At 30.4% G+C, this 13,988-nt stretch overlaps 1 protein-coding gene across 1 annotated transcript; it reads right to left on the bottom strand.

Moving 5' to 3' along the window:
- Positions 1–10,137: 10,137 nt before the first annotated feature.
- LOC129291777 (jasmonate ZIM domain-containing protein 1-like) lies at positions 10,138–13,291 on the bottom strand. Its single transcript, XM_054929302.1, has 5 exons — positions 12,932–13,291; positions 12,510–12,633; positions 11,958–12,214; positions 11,778–11,835; positions 10,138–10,558 (listed from the first exon to the last, which is right to left on the bottom strand). Exons 1-5 carry the CDS (start codon positions 13,092–13,094, stop codon positions 10,438–10,440), a joined length of 723 nt encoding a protein of 240 aa, XP_054785277.1. The 5' UTR covers positions 13,095–13,291; the 3' UTR covers positions 10,138–10,437.
- Positions 13,292–13,988: the final 697 nt, after the last annotated feature.

Below are 13,988 nucleotides of genomic sequence, written 5' to 3' on the forward strand. Positions count from 1 at the left end.
AACAAGAATTACATCCAATAAAAAAATATGTGTAAGTGACCCCAAAAAAAAAATTCCATTCAATGTATCAAGGAAAAAACGTGCATTATATTTTTAAACGAGTACATGAGTTCAATAATGTAAAAGCAATCCTTTGTATAAAAAGTTATTGTGCCTATACTACTTACTATTCTTTCAATAAAGTTATTGTGCATATAATAATTAGCCTCTATAGTTTACCGGATTATGCTTTTAATTTTTATAGTTTCTTCTAATGTTTTGAATCCTTCTAAAAACTAAAAATACTAAAATTATAAGAATTTGAGTACAAATGTCACTTGATCTAATTGAAAATATACATACTAGAAACATTGAAAAAAATTACAAAGAGTAAAAGTAAAACCAAATGAAAATATGAGAACCGATAATTGTGTTTTTCCTTTCTAGTATAAAATTGAGTTGAATTTGAGCATTGTCAAGCCAGATTGAGTATGGCTTTCCCAAAAATTGAGTTTAATAAATATTGTCAAGCAATTGAAAATAATTTTTACTTAAATGTTTTTTGGGATTATATTTACAGTTACTCTTCAAAATTTTAAAGTCAACATATTATAATTTATAATTGAAATTCGTGATATCACCTTATTAAATCACATACTTAACCATTCTAATAAAACCTTCCCATGGTAATCAAGTAAGAACCATGTATTTTACCATGGTAAATAGAAATTCTTTTATTCAAAAAAAACGGGGGGATCCCAAGTTTTACAATTTAATCATAAAATATTTTAGTCAAAACAAACTTAAATTAGAGTTATAAAATATAAGGAAACATGAAATACAAATTAAAGTTGAAAATATTTGCATGAAGGGCTAAAAATGTCATTTTCCAACAATAGAGGCATTCACCGTGGCTAGAGCTCTCTGTGCCATATATCATAGCACATTTCATAGACTTTGACAACATTAAGCTGTCATTAGATAAATTTTGGAGGCCAACTTCTGGCATGCTTTAAATCTCCATCCAATATCCAATTAAAATGATCTAATGATACTAGTTACGTTTTCAAATTATTTCATACAAAATAGTTAGACACAATTATGCAAAATCGATTGCATGTATTTAAAATTTCAATAGCGCACACATGTTAATACATGTGCATGCGTGCATGCATAATACACTTGTAAGGTTCAAAAACACCCATAATTAATTAATAAGCAATAAAACAAAATATATTCCCCCAATCATCTCAACATTTGAGAACTCAAAAGTCACACCTAATAATCACTTGCTTTTAAGTTAAATTTAAGCTCACTGGTGCTCACAAGGTCAATCTACAATAACATAAATCACTATCACTAATAATAAACCAAAACAACATGACCTACTTCTAAATTTCCCACCTTAACGATCAAATTTTCTAACCATAACTTCAATCTCATATCCAATTAGTTTATTAATTTCTATTAACTTCGTTTAACACCCATTAACTCAAATAACCACAAATATAATATCCCATAATTCAAAATCACTATCAAGTGTCTAAGGTTTGTCCAAAATCCAAGACTCAAAATCAAAACATTTTAAAATCCTTAAAACTAGGCTTAAAATATTAAAACAACTCTCATTAGTCTTATTAGAAATAGTAAGTTCAAACGCATAACTCCTTAGGCTCAAAATCAATATCTTCAATCCCAAAACCAAATACCAAACATGTAAAGAGGAAGGAGAGGGAGTATAGAAAACTTACCTTGATAGAAGTGAGCTTAAAAACAATGATTTAAAAACTGGACTGGACCAGCTAAACTGTCAATTGGAGTCATTAACAACTTGATTTGGACCAAAACATCATTTTCATGATTGGGTCAAACTGGATTGGAGTTGAGTTGTTATTGAGCCAAAAATTGAAGTTGAACCAGGAATCGAAATAATTTTCAAAAAATCAAACAATTTCAAACATAATATTAAAAAAGTTTAAAAAATTTTAAAAAATCAAAAAAATTCAAAAAATAGATCCCTATAAAAGTCAACTTTATTTTTGAATAATTCACATGTATAAAATATAATTTAAGATTATTTTTCATAAAAATGTTGATAATTATAGATATAAATCAAATACTTTTGAGTTCATTGATATCTAATTTAACTAAGACCCACATATATTTGATAAATTATAAAATTATAATTTAAAATATTAATTTACAATCATATTATGTCATTTTATTATCGTATTATAGATTTTTTTAGTATTTATTTTATTTATACATTTAATATTATTTTTATTTAATTATTATGTTATCGATTTAACCATTGGTCACCATACAAATAATGAATCACTGGCCTTTTCGATTCAATATTTGGTCTGATTTTGAAAATATTGCTTGAAACACTCCCAAGTGTCCAAACAATCAAACTTTGGCAAACCCTAGCTCCTTTTCCACTGCCCAATCTCTCTATCTCTTTCTATCATCTTGTTTCTACATCTTGTGGTCAGGTTGCATATTTAAAATAATTAACCGTCCAAAGCGACACAGGCCTCGTCCACCACAACAGATGGTGTGGACAATAAGGACCCAATTTTGTTCCTCCTTTTTGGCCCTATCCGCCCAATATGAGTTTGGACCCAATCTAAAGATTAAAACTAAACCCAGTAGACCTACCAGCCATCATTACCACTTTCAAAATCATAAACACCTAAATCTACTAAATTATCTTTAATAGATTTAATTAATTTGGAGATAGAAATTCAAGATGTTACAAGATTTCATAACTTGCAATTAAATAAACAAGTTTGGAGTTAAGGCAATGTAGTCTTTTTACACTCATAAAATTCAACTAGGTCTGAAAGGGACAAAACTATATTTTTACATATTCATGAGACTTAGATATACTTATTGTGATAAAATTCAAATAATTTAATCTATGTTGTCATATACTTAAAAGATCACTGAAATGAAAATAGGATTACAAGTAATCTTGGTTCTTGTGATCCAACAAAATGGGTTATTATTGTATTATATGTGATCTGGATAATCAGAGAATTAGATAGACTTGGATATAATTTTTAATATCCTATGATTCCCTTTGTGTGTGTTCACCATCAAGCGTTACCATAAGTATACAGGTTATCACAAGTAGATAATTTTTTAAAGGCATTGTCCCCATAAGGATTTAAGCAAATGAAAGTTAAAAATTCACTATTAGGCATTGGATTAGGATAAGCAAAATCAAATGTGAGGTTTGTTTAAAAGTAATGTAAATTGAAGTGAAAAGTGTTTAAAGACAAGTAAGATTTAATTGAAACTTTCACTTCAAGAGAATGGGATCCATGATTACTTTTCCCCATTTGTATTTCATAAAAATTAAATTAATTTCTCTCAAAATAATTTTTAATAAAAATAAGTGCTTGTCTAATATTCTAATTCACTTGAAAAAATTTTCTCAAGTTAAAATCAAATGTTTTTGCAAACACTAAAAATTCTCGATCTTGAAAATATTTAATAAAAAACAAGTTTGAAGTTCCAATCTTAATTTGGTTATAAAGGATTAGTAAAATATCTCTATTTCATCAATAAAACTATCAACTTATCTTTGTGAATTTCAAATTCAACATTATTTTATTCAAGTTCTATATTCAAATTAGCTTTCTCAAATACAACTTACATAAACAGTACAATCCAAATGGTGATTAAGCATTTAGAAGTATTAAGCACATGGTAAAATAAAAACATATATATTATTAGTTATAAAATGAGATGAATAATCAACTCTTAATCCAAACAAAGGTTTGAAATAATCCTGAAGCAAGAAAACAAGCTACTCATGTTTAGAAAAGAGCAACAAATATCAAAATATTCAGCACCCATATCAGAAACAAAAAAAAAAAGGGAAAAGAAATAGAAAAACTAAAGGAAATGCACTTGAATCTGTTCAAATCTTCAACCATTGACTAGATCTCCTTCATACTCTCAAAACCTTAGCAAAGCTTACCCCCAAGAACCTCTGGAAATTGTGGAATGCCTTCACAAGTCTCAAAATTTCACACATGTAATCCTAACTTCAAGTCTGATGCCAAAACGCATAGTTTCAGTAGACATTTTTTGGCTGTGGCTTAAACGCCTCTATGAGCATTTTGGCTTATACATGTTCTGGTTCTGGCTTTTGCTTGAGATCGGGGGTGTGTTGGCTGAGGTTGGAAAAGCTTCAACTAAGGCTTAATTCTCCACTTTTTGTCTTGTCTTTTTCATAGTGAGATGACTTCATAACTCTTTCTTTGCTTTTCAAACAATGCTTTAACAACTTAAGAGAACAAATAATTTTGTAATTATCGTAATTTTGTCTTGTCTCATTCTTCAAAAGTCCCCCCTCTTGTCATATTCCTTTTTCCAAGACCAGGCCATAATTTATTGTATTGTTGTTTTTTTATCTAGTCTTGTTCTTGTTTTGATGGCAGCTGCAAATCCTGGTGATAGTTGACGGTGATTTTAATCTTCGGGCTAGAATAAATTTATTTTTTATGAGAAAATTTGACCATTTCTACACTTTGAATAATATTATTAAATAAAAAATTATTTAATTTTACAAATATATCAAACATATTTTTAAATTTTATATCTATTTTTATTTTTATATTTATCTTCACTTTCATATTCATTTTTATTTCTATGAAATTCATTTCTTGCATGCCAAACGAGGTGTCACTATTTTCTATATATTGAATTTTCTTAATAAAAAATGATAGCTACTCCTACGTTTCATTCGTTTAGTACTACTATATAACAATTAATAATTATTTTCTCCAAATTAAAATATAAGATATTAATAATTAATTCAAAATTATAAAAAATGCTATTTAAAATTTAAATTATAAAAAATTACATATTTTAAATTATATCTTCATTAAATACCTTGCATGAGTGTCTTGATAATGATAATTAAAATTCTAATGTATCATTAAAAAAAGAAATAAATGAAGTAGGAATATAATTAAAAAAATAATTATAAAAGTCACCTAATGTCTTATATTTTAAACCAAGTAAAATTTTTAAAAAATATCTTATATTATAGTTTGGAGAGGGTAATTAACTTATAAACTAATTTGTGCTTTTCAAAAGGGGGGAAAAAGCACGTGAAATATGTTAAGACAAAAGTTACGAAAGTGAAGGGCAAACCCCTAATTTACTCCAAGTGCCATTCCACGTGTTCCATTATTGCTGCCATGCTCTGGTAAGCGAGATTTAATTTGAGTAGTTTTTTTTTTCCTTTTTTTTTAAATACAAAGTCACAACATAAATCCTGCCAATAATAATAATAATAATAATAATAATAATAATAATAATAAATAAATAAGGTTTGGAAGGGGCCGAGTCTTGATGAAACACATGGGAGCTTCTTGTTCTCTGGGAGACTCCTAGTTGATGGATATATAATTGTATATTATTTAACAATATAAGTATCATTTAATATAAAAATATATCACAATACAATTTTTCACTAACTTTACTTTTTTTGCGTGCTGAATAATATATATAATAATTTAATTATGTGATTATGGAGAACAGCTGTTCTTGAGAATACGTACTTTTATTTTATTGATGAAATATTATAATTTTTTATACTTTAGTATAAAATAATTGATCTTATATAAAGAATCATACATGTCATGCTTTTATATATAAAAAAATTATTAATGAGCAAAATAGACTTTGAAGTATTATGCAAAAAGCGCTCTGAACCTGAACTCATAAAATATGCAAAATAAATTTTAAATTTTTAAATTCATAACAAATTAAATCCTATCATTAACTCACTATTAATGCCGTTACTTTTATTAAGTGGGGCTAATCAAAATGCTGTTGTGGCAGTTCCTTGCTGATATGTCATTTTTTAACGAGCGTCACAGACCCTAAACTATTACATGAGTAGCATCTTGGATCCTAAATTTTAAAATTCAAAGCAAATTACCCTTATTATTTATGTGTAGAATAATAATTATTCTGCAAACCAAATTAGTCTCAATGTAGTCTGCCGCAATGAATGCATTGTTAGCCACAATAAAAAACCTATAATTTTGTAAAATAACATTTTTTACTTTCATTTTGCGATGTTTTCCAAAATGATTAATATATCATGCTTTCATATACTATATAACTCTGATTTAGTCTCATTTTGAATAATATTTATTTATTTCATAGTAAAATTTGGGATTCCATTTAAAAAAAAAGTTTAAATATTAGAGGATTTTACAAATGGTGAATGTGAAAGCCAACACTTTCATCAATAGATTTCAAATTCAAATTAATCAGTTAATTAAAATTTTAAACTTCTATGAAATTCTAATTTTTCACCATTAAATAAATAAACATTATTCAAAATACAACTAAATCAAAGTTATAGAGTATATGAAAGCATGAGATACCAATTGTTGGAAAAATATTGCAAAACAAAAGGGGCAAAAATATTATTTCACAAAATTATGGGTCTTTGATCACAGCCAATGATGCATTCACTATAATGGATCACATTGAGGCTAATTTGATTTATATAATAATTATCGTTCTACACATAAACAATGGAAATAATTTGCTTTGAATTTCAAAGTTTAGATTTTAAGATGCTACTCACGTAATAGTTTATTATTTGTGGCACTAATTAAAAATGACACATTAGTAAGAGACTACTACATCAGCATTTTGATTAGGCCCCACTTGATGAACAGTAACGACGCTAATGATGAGTTAATGATAGAGTTTAATTTACTATAAATTTAAAAATTTATGATCTATTTTGTACCTTTCAAAGGTTCAGGGTCCAAAGCATTTTTCGTGTAATATTTCAAGGTCTATTTTCCTCATTAACCAGAAAAAAAAACATAGCATCAACATCTATGAAAGGTTAAAGTATATATTTGATCCCTTAATTTTACACAACATTTTATTTTAATCCCTTAACTTTAAAAAATATCTTTTTAGTCATTTAATTCTAATACTGTTAGTTTCATTCTAACAAATTTTTACATTAAACTTTTAAATATTGACAAAACATTCTCAAATGTTGACATATTAAGTTTAATTTTTTAAAATAACAATAATTAATACAAAATATAATCATTTGAAACTAATGATATTATGGTTAAAGAACTTAAAAAAATATTTTATAAAATCAAAAGATCAAATTAAAACTTTATATAAAGTTAGAGAACTAAAAATGTACTTTAACCTATATAAAATTAATTCTTTTTAGTCCGATCCAAATATCTTGACTTTTTTTTAAAAATTCTTTATATATTTATTATCAGCATCGTATTTTATCATGACACATGAAAAAATAATTCTAGCCTCAAATCTATTTAAAAAAAAACCTTAAAAATACTTTTAGAACCATACTATATAATGGGAGTGGAAAAATAGACAATTTTCTTTTTTAAAGAAAAGGCAGTTTAGATAAGTTAGCTCTTAAAAAAAAAAATCAAAGCAAACTTCCCAACTCAAAACACACTTCCAATGTTTGTTTACCAACAAAATCTCATTGAAAATAAGGTCGAAACCCATAGCCTTATCGAATGTGTCACATTTTTATCTGCTTGTAAATAATAAAACACTTGAGAATATTAAATGAAATATCCCCTTCATATCCTCATATAAGATGTTTTCTGAAAGTTTGTTTTGTGTCTGATATAAGGAAAGTTAGGATATTTTTGAGCAATAAATTAATTTTGTCCTTGTTTTAAAAAATAGATGAGATATTAATTGTATGTTTTACCTATCATCATAATATTAATTATGAAATTATTAGGGGCAAAATTAGAAAATTATTACTTTATGTTATGTCAACTAAATGACAAACTTTTATTGATATACGAGGTTTGGTTAAAAACACCTTGTATATAAGAACAAATGAAGTAGTTCATTTATAATTATGATGCCTGCTTATTATGTTAACTATAAATGCTTGAAATTCTTACAATAGGATAAAAAAAAAAAAACATATATGCCAATTGGCACAAGCAACCTGTCATTATATATATATATATATATATAACAAAAGTTTGTGAATTAAATTACAGGAGCCCACTAACACTAGAATATGCCTTTAGGTTTAAAAAATATTTATAAAAATACTTACAGATTATCCATCAATGTGAGATTTGATCCCACAATTTTATGAGTTATAGGTCAAATTCTTACTAATCAAACCAACCTTTGTTAATAAAACCTATGAGAGTTAAATAAGACTTACACCTGCCCTTGAATCTAGGCTTAAATCTCTCTATGGTTGTAAACATAGCCATAACCTAAGCCTACAGGTGTCAAAACCCTTGCAAGTGACACACACACAATGTAAGCAATTTCAATGTCAATTTCCAGCAGGGTTTGGGTCTTCACAAAAAGGTATAATCCTTTATAATATGATGAATTAAAATTTAAATTTTATTAAAAAAGATATCCATATTTAATATCAAATTATGCTTTAAATAAAATTGCTCCCAATTCGATGAGCAATAAAAAAAAGGTTAGAAGATATATTTGTCTTGAGATTTTTTTTTCAAAAGTATTAAGTATTTTAAATTTTTATTTAGAACTTGATTGCCCTGAAACTAATAAAAGGGGGTTTTTTCACCTTACCATTAAATGCATCGTGTATTGACTGTCAAAGATCAAATTTGACCAATAGAAACGTCACTTTTAATTTGTAAAACTTACACGTGGCATTTGACTCAAACTTCCACATCCACACTTGCCTAAAATTTCCAACCCCTTCCAACTCCAAACACTCTAGATTGGGATTTTTTGCCAACATCATTCACTGGAGGTTACCATACCCAACCCCTGCCATAGCAAATCTATCCATATTTAACTCATCATCCTTATTCCCAAGTAATTTAACTTCCTACTCATCAAAATCCCAATCAAATTTATATATCTATCCCCTTCCGATTCCATCAAACTCATAACTCTTTCATCCAAAAACCCCCTCGTCATCCTCATCATCATCTTCAAATCCACCCTCACCAAACCCTTCGAGTTCAAACACCCAAAACCCAAATGAACAATAGCCACGACCATAAAGAAGAGGTTTAAGAAATCAAAAAATCAAGCCAAGAAATCACTTGACAAATAAGCCAACAAATGCAGAGAGCAAAACCGGATATCCAAGCCAAGAAAAAATTACCAATACATGCTTCATCATCGTCTAATTATAAAGAAACTACCCAAAATTGTGGAGAAAATCAAAACAGAATCAAGAGAGAGAACAAAAAAAAAAAAAAAGCACCCCCAATAAAGAGAGAACAAATACCAAGATCTAGCATGTTCATCCAAATTTCTCGTTGAGGTTATCTTCTACATCTCAAACCCAGATCTCAAAATCAAATACCATATGTATTCCTCTAAAAATTGCCCGTGTCAACATGAACAAGAAGCCCATTCCACTATTGCGTCCCTTCTTTGCCGAATCAAAGCGCTTGAATCTTCTCTCCAATGGATTTCTTGTTTGTCTCTTCCTTTCAGGACACTGCAACTCATGTTATTCAAACCCGACAAAAAATTGATTCTTGCAAATGGGGGGAAGATCGAAAGGCAAGGAGGAAGAGGAGGTGGGGAGGGATGGTGAAGCACACGAGAGGAAGAGGGAGGAGGAGGAGCAGCTCACGAGATCCAGAGTGAAATGGCAAGGAGAGAGAGGAGATCGCAATTTTGGAATCTAGAGTGAAGCAGAGGAATTGGGAGGAAGAGAAAGGTAGCATGTGGAGAAGAGAGGAAATTTGTTTTCTTTTTTCTTTTTTTTTTAAATGCTAAGTGGCTATCACTTGACATACAAAGTCATAATAACGATCAACACATCGTCACACTAATGGCAAGGCCAAAAAGGCTCCCTTTTTTAGTTCCAAAGCAATGAAGTTCCAAACGAAAATTCAAAATACCCAACACCTCTAAAAAAAAAATTTCCAAGACAAATATACTCTTTAACCCGTAAAGAAAAACAAAAAAAATCCACTGTCAATTAAGAAATGCATGTATCATATCATAGGAGGCTTCAAAGGAGAATCCAAAGATTCCATTCGAAAGTTCATACCACGTACGCACACATACTCTTACTATACCACCATCAAAAAAGGAAAAAAAAAATGAAACATTTACAATCACAACAACAGGCAATTGCAGTTGCGAAAGCAATATCATTATGATGATAAACATCTGAAAATAATGGATCTCATTGACGGACCTCATTTTTCTGATGGTTTGGCCCTAATAAATGGACCCAATTTCTAAATAATGCAATTAATAAATACAGACAGAATACTGTATGTATTTATGTATGAAGGCCCAAAAAACATCTGCAAAGGCCCAGGACAATTTCGATGATAATGATGATATAGTTAAACAAGAGCCTTTGGATAGTCAGAACTGAGAAGGCCCTGTATAACCTAATTTGATGAACTAAACTGCTAAAGCACTCTACATGTTAAGGTCAAATGATTTGGAACCCTGGCCTTGATCAGGGTCTCCTCCTGAACTGCTTCCATCAGGCTTCGGATTATTTGGATTGCTCAGCTGGTAAGGTCCTTTAGCAATCACCCTGCAATGCCAACAATCACAGATTCAGTTTGGAAAAGACCACTAAAACAACCAAGTAAATTCTTTGAGTAACTCAATCTCCAAAAGATAAGTAGATGATCAGAGTTGTAAACACATAAACTATCAAGCATGTTTTATCGTGAAACTTAAATTTGGCATGCTTCCCATGCAGAGAACTCAAAAGTAGAGTAAAGTTCACAAAGCAGCATGCTCCTGCACAATAGAGAATCTTTATGTGTTTGCAGAAGCTGTTATGGAAAGTCTAGCTTCCCCAGATGAAAAACTTTTCCACCCTTCAATTTTTTATCTTCGTTTAGAGATAATTAATCGTTAGATGAAATATCACACATCTCTAAACAGATAAAAAAACGCTACGTTTCAATAAGATACAGATTTAATACGCAGTGTTAATCCAAGCATTTTGGCATTAATCCACACCCACCGTGCATGTCGCTGAAATGGGGCTTGCGTGGATTAACGTCATGCACTAAACCCATTCCCTAGTTAAATACAGAACTTAATATCTTTGCTATCAGATCCTCTGATAATATCATAACAAATATTTCAACAGTGATAGGTAAAGTGAAACAAACTTGATTTCTTTTTCTTTTGAATAAGGTCTTAGAGTTAGAACCTCGCGACTGAAAATAACCATACGAAGAAAATTGCCTCCAACTAGACTCCTCAATTCTCAAATATGACCCGGTAGTATGAGATGCCCAATAATTGCATCAAAAAATTAAAGTTATAACAGATGTACAAGAATTCTTTAAACAACTCGGTAGTATGTGATGTTAACTTGTGATGATCATACATTTAGCCTGCATAAATTATTCACCCACCATATTTTAATAAGGAAGCCTAATAGCAAAGTACATAGAAAGCCTTGTTTTCCAAATAAAATCTTATGGTGAAAAGATTTAAACTCTCAAAACTCGAAAGGTCAAGCTTTTCATCACAGGGTGCTCCTATGGAGAGCTCTACTCTCGAGAGATTGAGTTCTTTATCCATAGTAAGAGGGACTAATAGATTCTCACTCTATTTTAAAAAAATTGAGTGCAAACCTCAAAGATGGAAAAAGCTTAATCGCTTGAGAGTGAAAAGCTCTCCATAGCAACATCCTTCATAGTAACAAAACAACACCACATGTTTATTCATGTTAAGTCCCTGATTTATCTTTTCAAATCAACTCAAAGAATCTCCCAAAACCACACTCTTACCTTTCTTTTCTCTTCTCAAGGAATTTTAGAAGCGAAGCTCTTCTTGGGTATCTCATATCTGTCCAAGAAAAATTTCAACCCATGAATCAGCTTATGAACTTCATAGACTTTTCAATTTATAATCCCAATCTTTCAATCGCACAACAATAACATGAGAAAAGGAAAAATATGACCAAATACCTGATTTAATAGGTGGGGGTCCTGGTTTAAGGACTGCCTGTTCCTTAGCAGTGTTGTCTTGAGGCACTTTGGCCACATCCTGATTTTCTTTAACAGTAGAAGCACTGGGGAGGTTCTTGTTAATGTCAGAATTAGTGCTATCAGAGCTTAATTTGGTGGCTAGCTCCATGATCTCCGTGGCCTTCTCAGGAGCAAAAGCATCGAACACTAACACTTTTCCAGCATAAAATATCGTCAATTGGGGTTCAGGGTCTGACCTACACTCGAGAAGATAAAAACACTTTAAGAATGAGAAGTGAAAATTTGAACAGAGGTTCAGAACCACCAGATCTGAGTACCCTCCAGAGCAAAAGGATACCAGAAATTACCTTGATTCCGATTTTAATTACATAACTGGTAAAACCATGGATTATCTCAATAACTTCATAGAACTTCAGGCTTTTGGTGGGTGTCGTGATGAATTTTGAGTTATTCCCCAGGAAGAAAAACTTTTTTTTCCCCAATCTGTCTTGCTTATAATAAAGCATGTTTAAAGAGGTGAAATTCACGCACCTCGAATCAGATTTCTTGATGCAGGCGTTTTCCACGAACTGTGGAAGACATTCCATAGCTGAAGCATTAAGTCTCAATGTATCATCAGGATCTTCCAGGTTTGTCTTCAAGTCCTTCGTAATTGCTGAGTATTCAGAACCAAACAACCAAACAAGAAGTCTTTAAGAAATTCTTTTTAGGCAATTTCAGAGGCTTCTCTCAGTGATTAAGCAACTCATACAAACACTTCTTTTCTAGCACACAAAAAAATCACTGTAACCAAAACTGAACTTCCCATACCCCATCCCTGATTCAGTTAAAAAAAAAAAAACAAGAACACTGAGTGGGCAAGGCACATAAACGAGCTAAATGAAGCAAAACCAAAAACCCAGAAACCAGAAGGGGACAAGAGGAAGGGAAATCCCCCCCGGGGGTGGAAGTACCTCTAGATTCCATTTTTCCAGCCATTCGAAGGCTTAAAGATCCAGACTCTCGCTTCTCCTTCAAGAGCTGGCTCAAGACGTTACAATACTGAGTGAAATTGGACCTTTCCGACGACTTGCCAGGCCTCCGGCTATCCGCCGCCGGGTCGGGGAATTTCGACATCTTTTCAGAAAACCAACAAGATTTTCGAGAGAAAAATCGGTGGAAGTTGATTAGCAATGGTAATCTCTGTGATTGCTGAGAACCCTTTTCATATCACAGTGGGAGTTATGAGGAAGAACCGGTGGGGAGAGAGAGAAGAATATATGGGAGCCACGCAATTCCCTGAGCTTGTTCTTTGAATCTAACAGCCCTGAGGAGGAACAAGCCCCATGTGGTCTTATCTTCGAAATATAATTAAAAAAATAATATATTATAATACTAACATTAATTTTGACCCAAAAAAAAGAATACTAATATTAACAAAAATAGTAACTTTCCGCCTTGTTGTGTACTGTTAGCTTTTTCTTTATTTCCAGCACGTGTTTCTTGCGCGAGGAGAACATGGAGGCTTTTTTGGACCCTAGAATGAAAGATAAGCATTGGAGGTTGCCATCTTTAACATGGATAGTTTATAATTTATTATATTATATTATATTATATTTTTTTTTTAAATAGCTAAAAATAATCTGGGCCGTGGACATTTGCTGAGGGAAAATATTAGTTGAGGACTCCTCGAGTACTTTATATCAAAAAATGACCATAAAATTCTAAAATTGTATTGTAACCCCTTTATACCTTGCTGAAATTACATTTTTATAGAGAAAAATAACATTACCCTTAAAGTTTAAAATAATATAAAAAACTCACATGGGAAAGATTAACAATACTTTATTTGTATTTTAACAATAATTTATTTATAATTAACAACAATACATTTTACAAAGTGAAAAAAATTAATAGCATGAGTTTAATAAAATGAGTGTTCACTCTACATAAACAACAAATCTTTCAGGATTTGATAACACTTTATTGACAATTAATAATAATACATTTAGACTTTAACAAGATAAAAAA

Source organism: Prosopis cineraria, unplaced genomic scaffold (assembly GCF_029017545.1).
Source record: "Prosopis cineraria cultivar Desert tree isolate PC_DT_omini unplaced genomic scaffold, ASM2901754v1 PC13, whole genome shotgun sequence".
Classification (NCBI taxonomy): Eukaryota; Viridiplantae; Streptophyta; class Magnoliopsida; order Fabales; family Fabaceae; genus Prosopis; species Prosopis cineraria.

Coding starts and splice junctions, on each gene's coding strand:
- LOC129291777 (XM_054929302.1), bottom strand. CDS start 13,094: ATGTCGAAATTCCCCGACCCGGCGGCGGATAGCCGGAGGCCTGGCAAG. Junction 12,215..12,509: donor ATCAAGAAATCTGATTCGAG/GTGCGTGAATTT, acceptor TCTCGAGTGTAG/GTCAGACCCTGAACCCCAAT. Junction 11,836..11,957: donor ACCCCCACCTATTAAATCAG/GTATTTGGTCAT, acceptor TTTCTTGGACAG/ATATGAGATACCCAAGAAGA.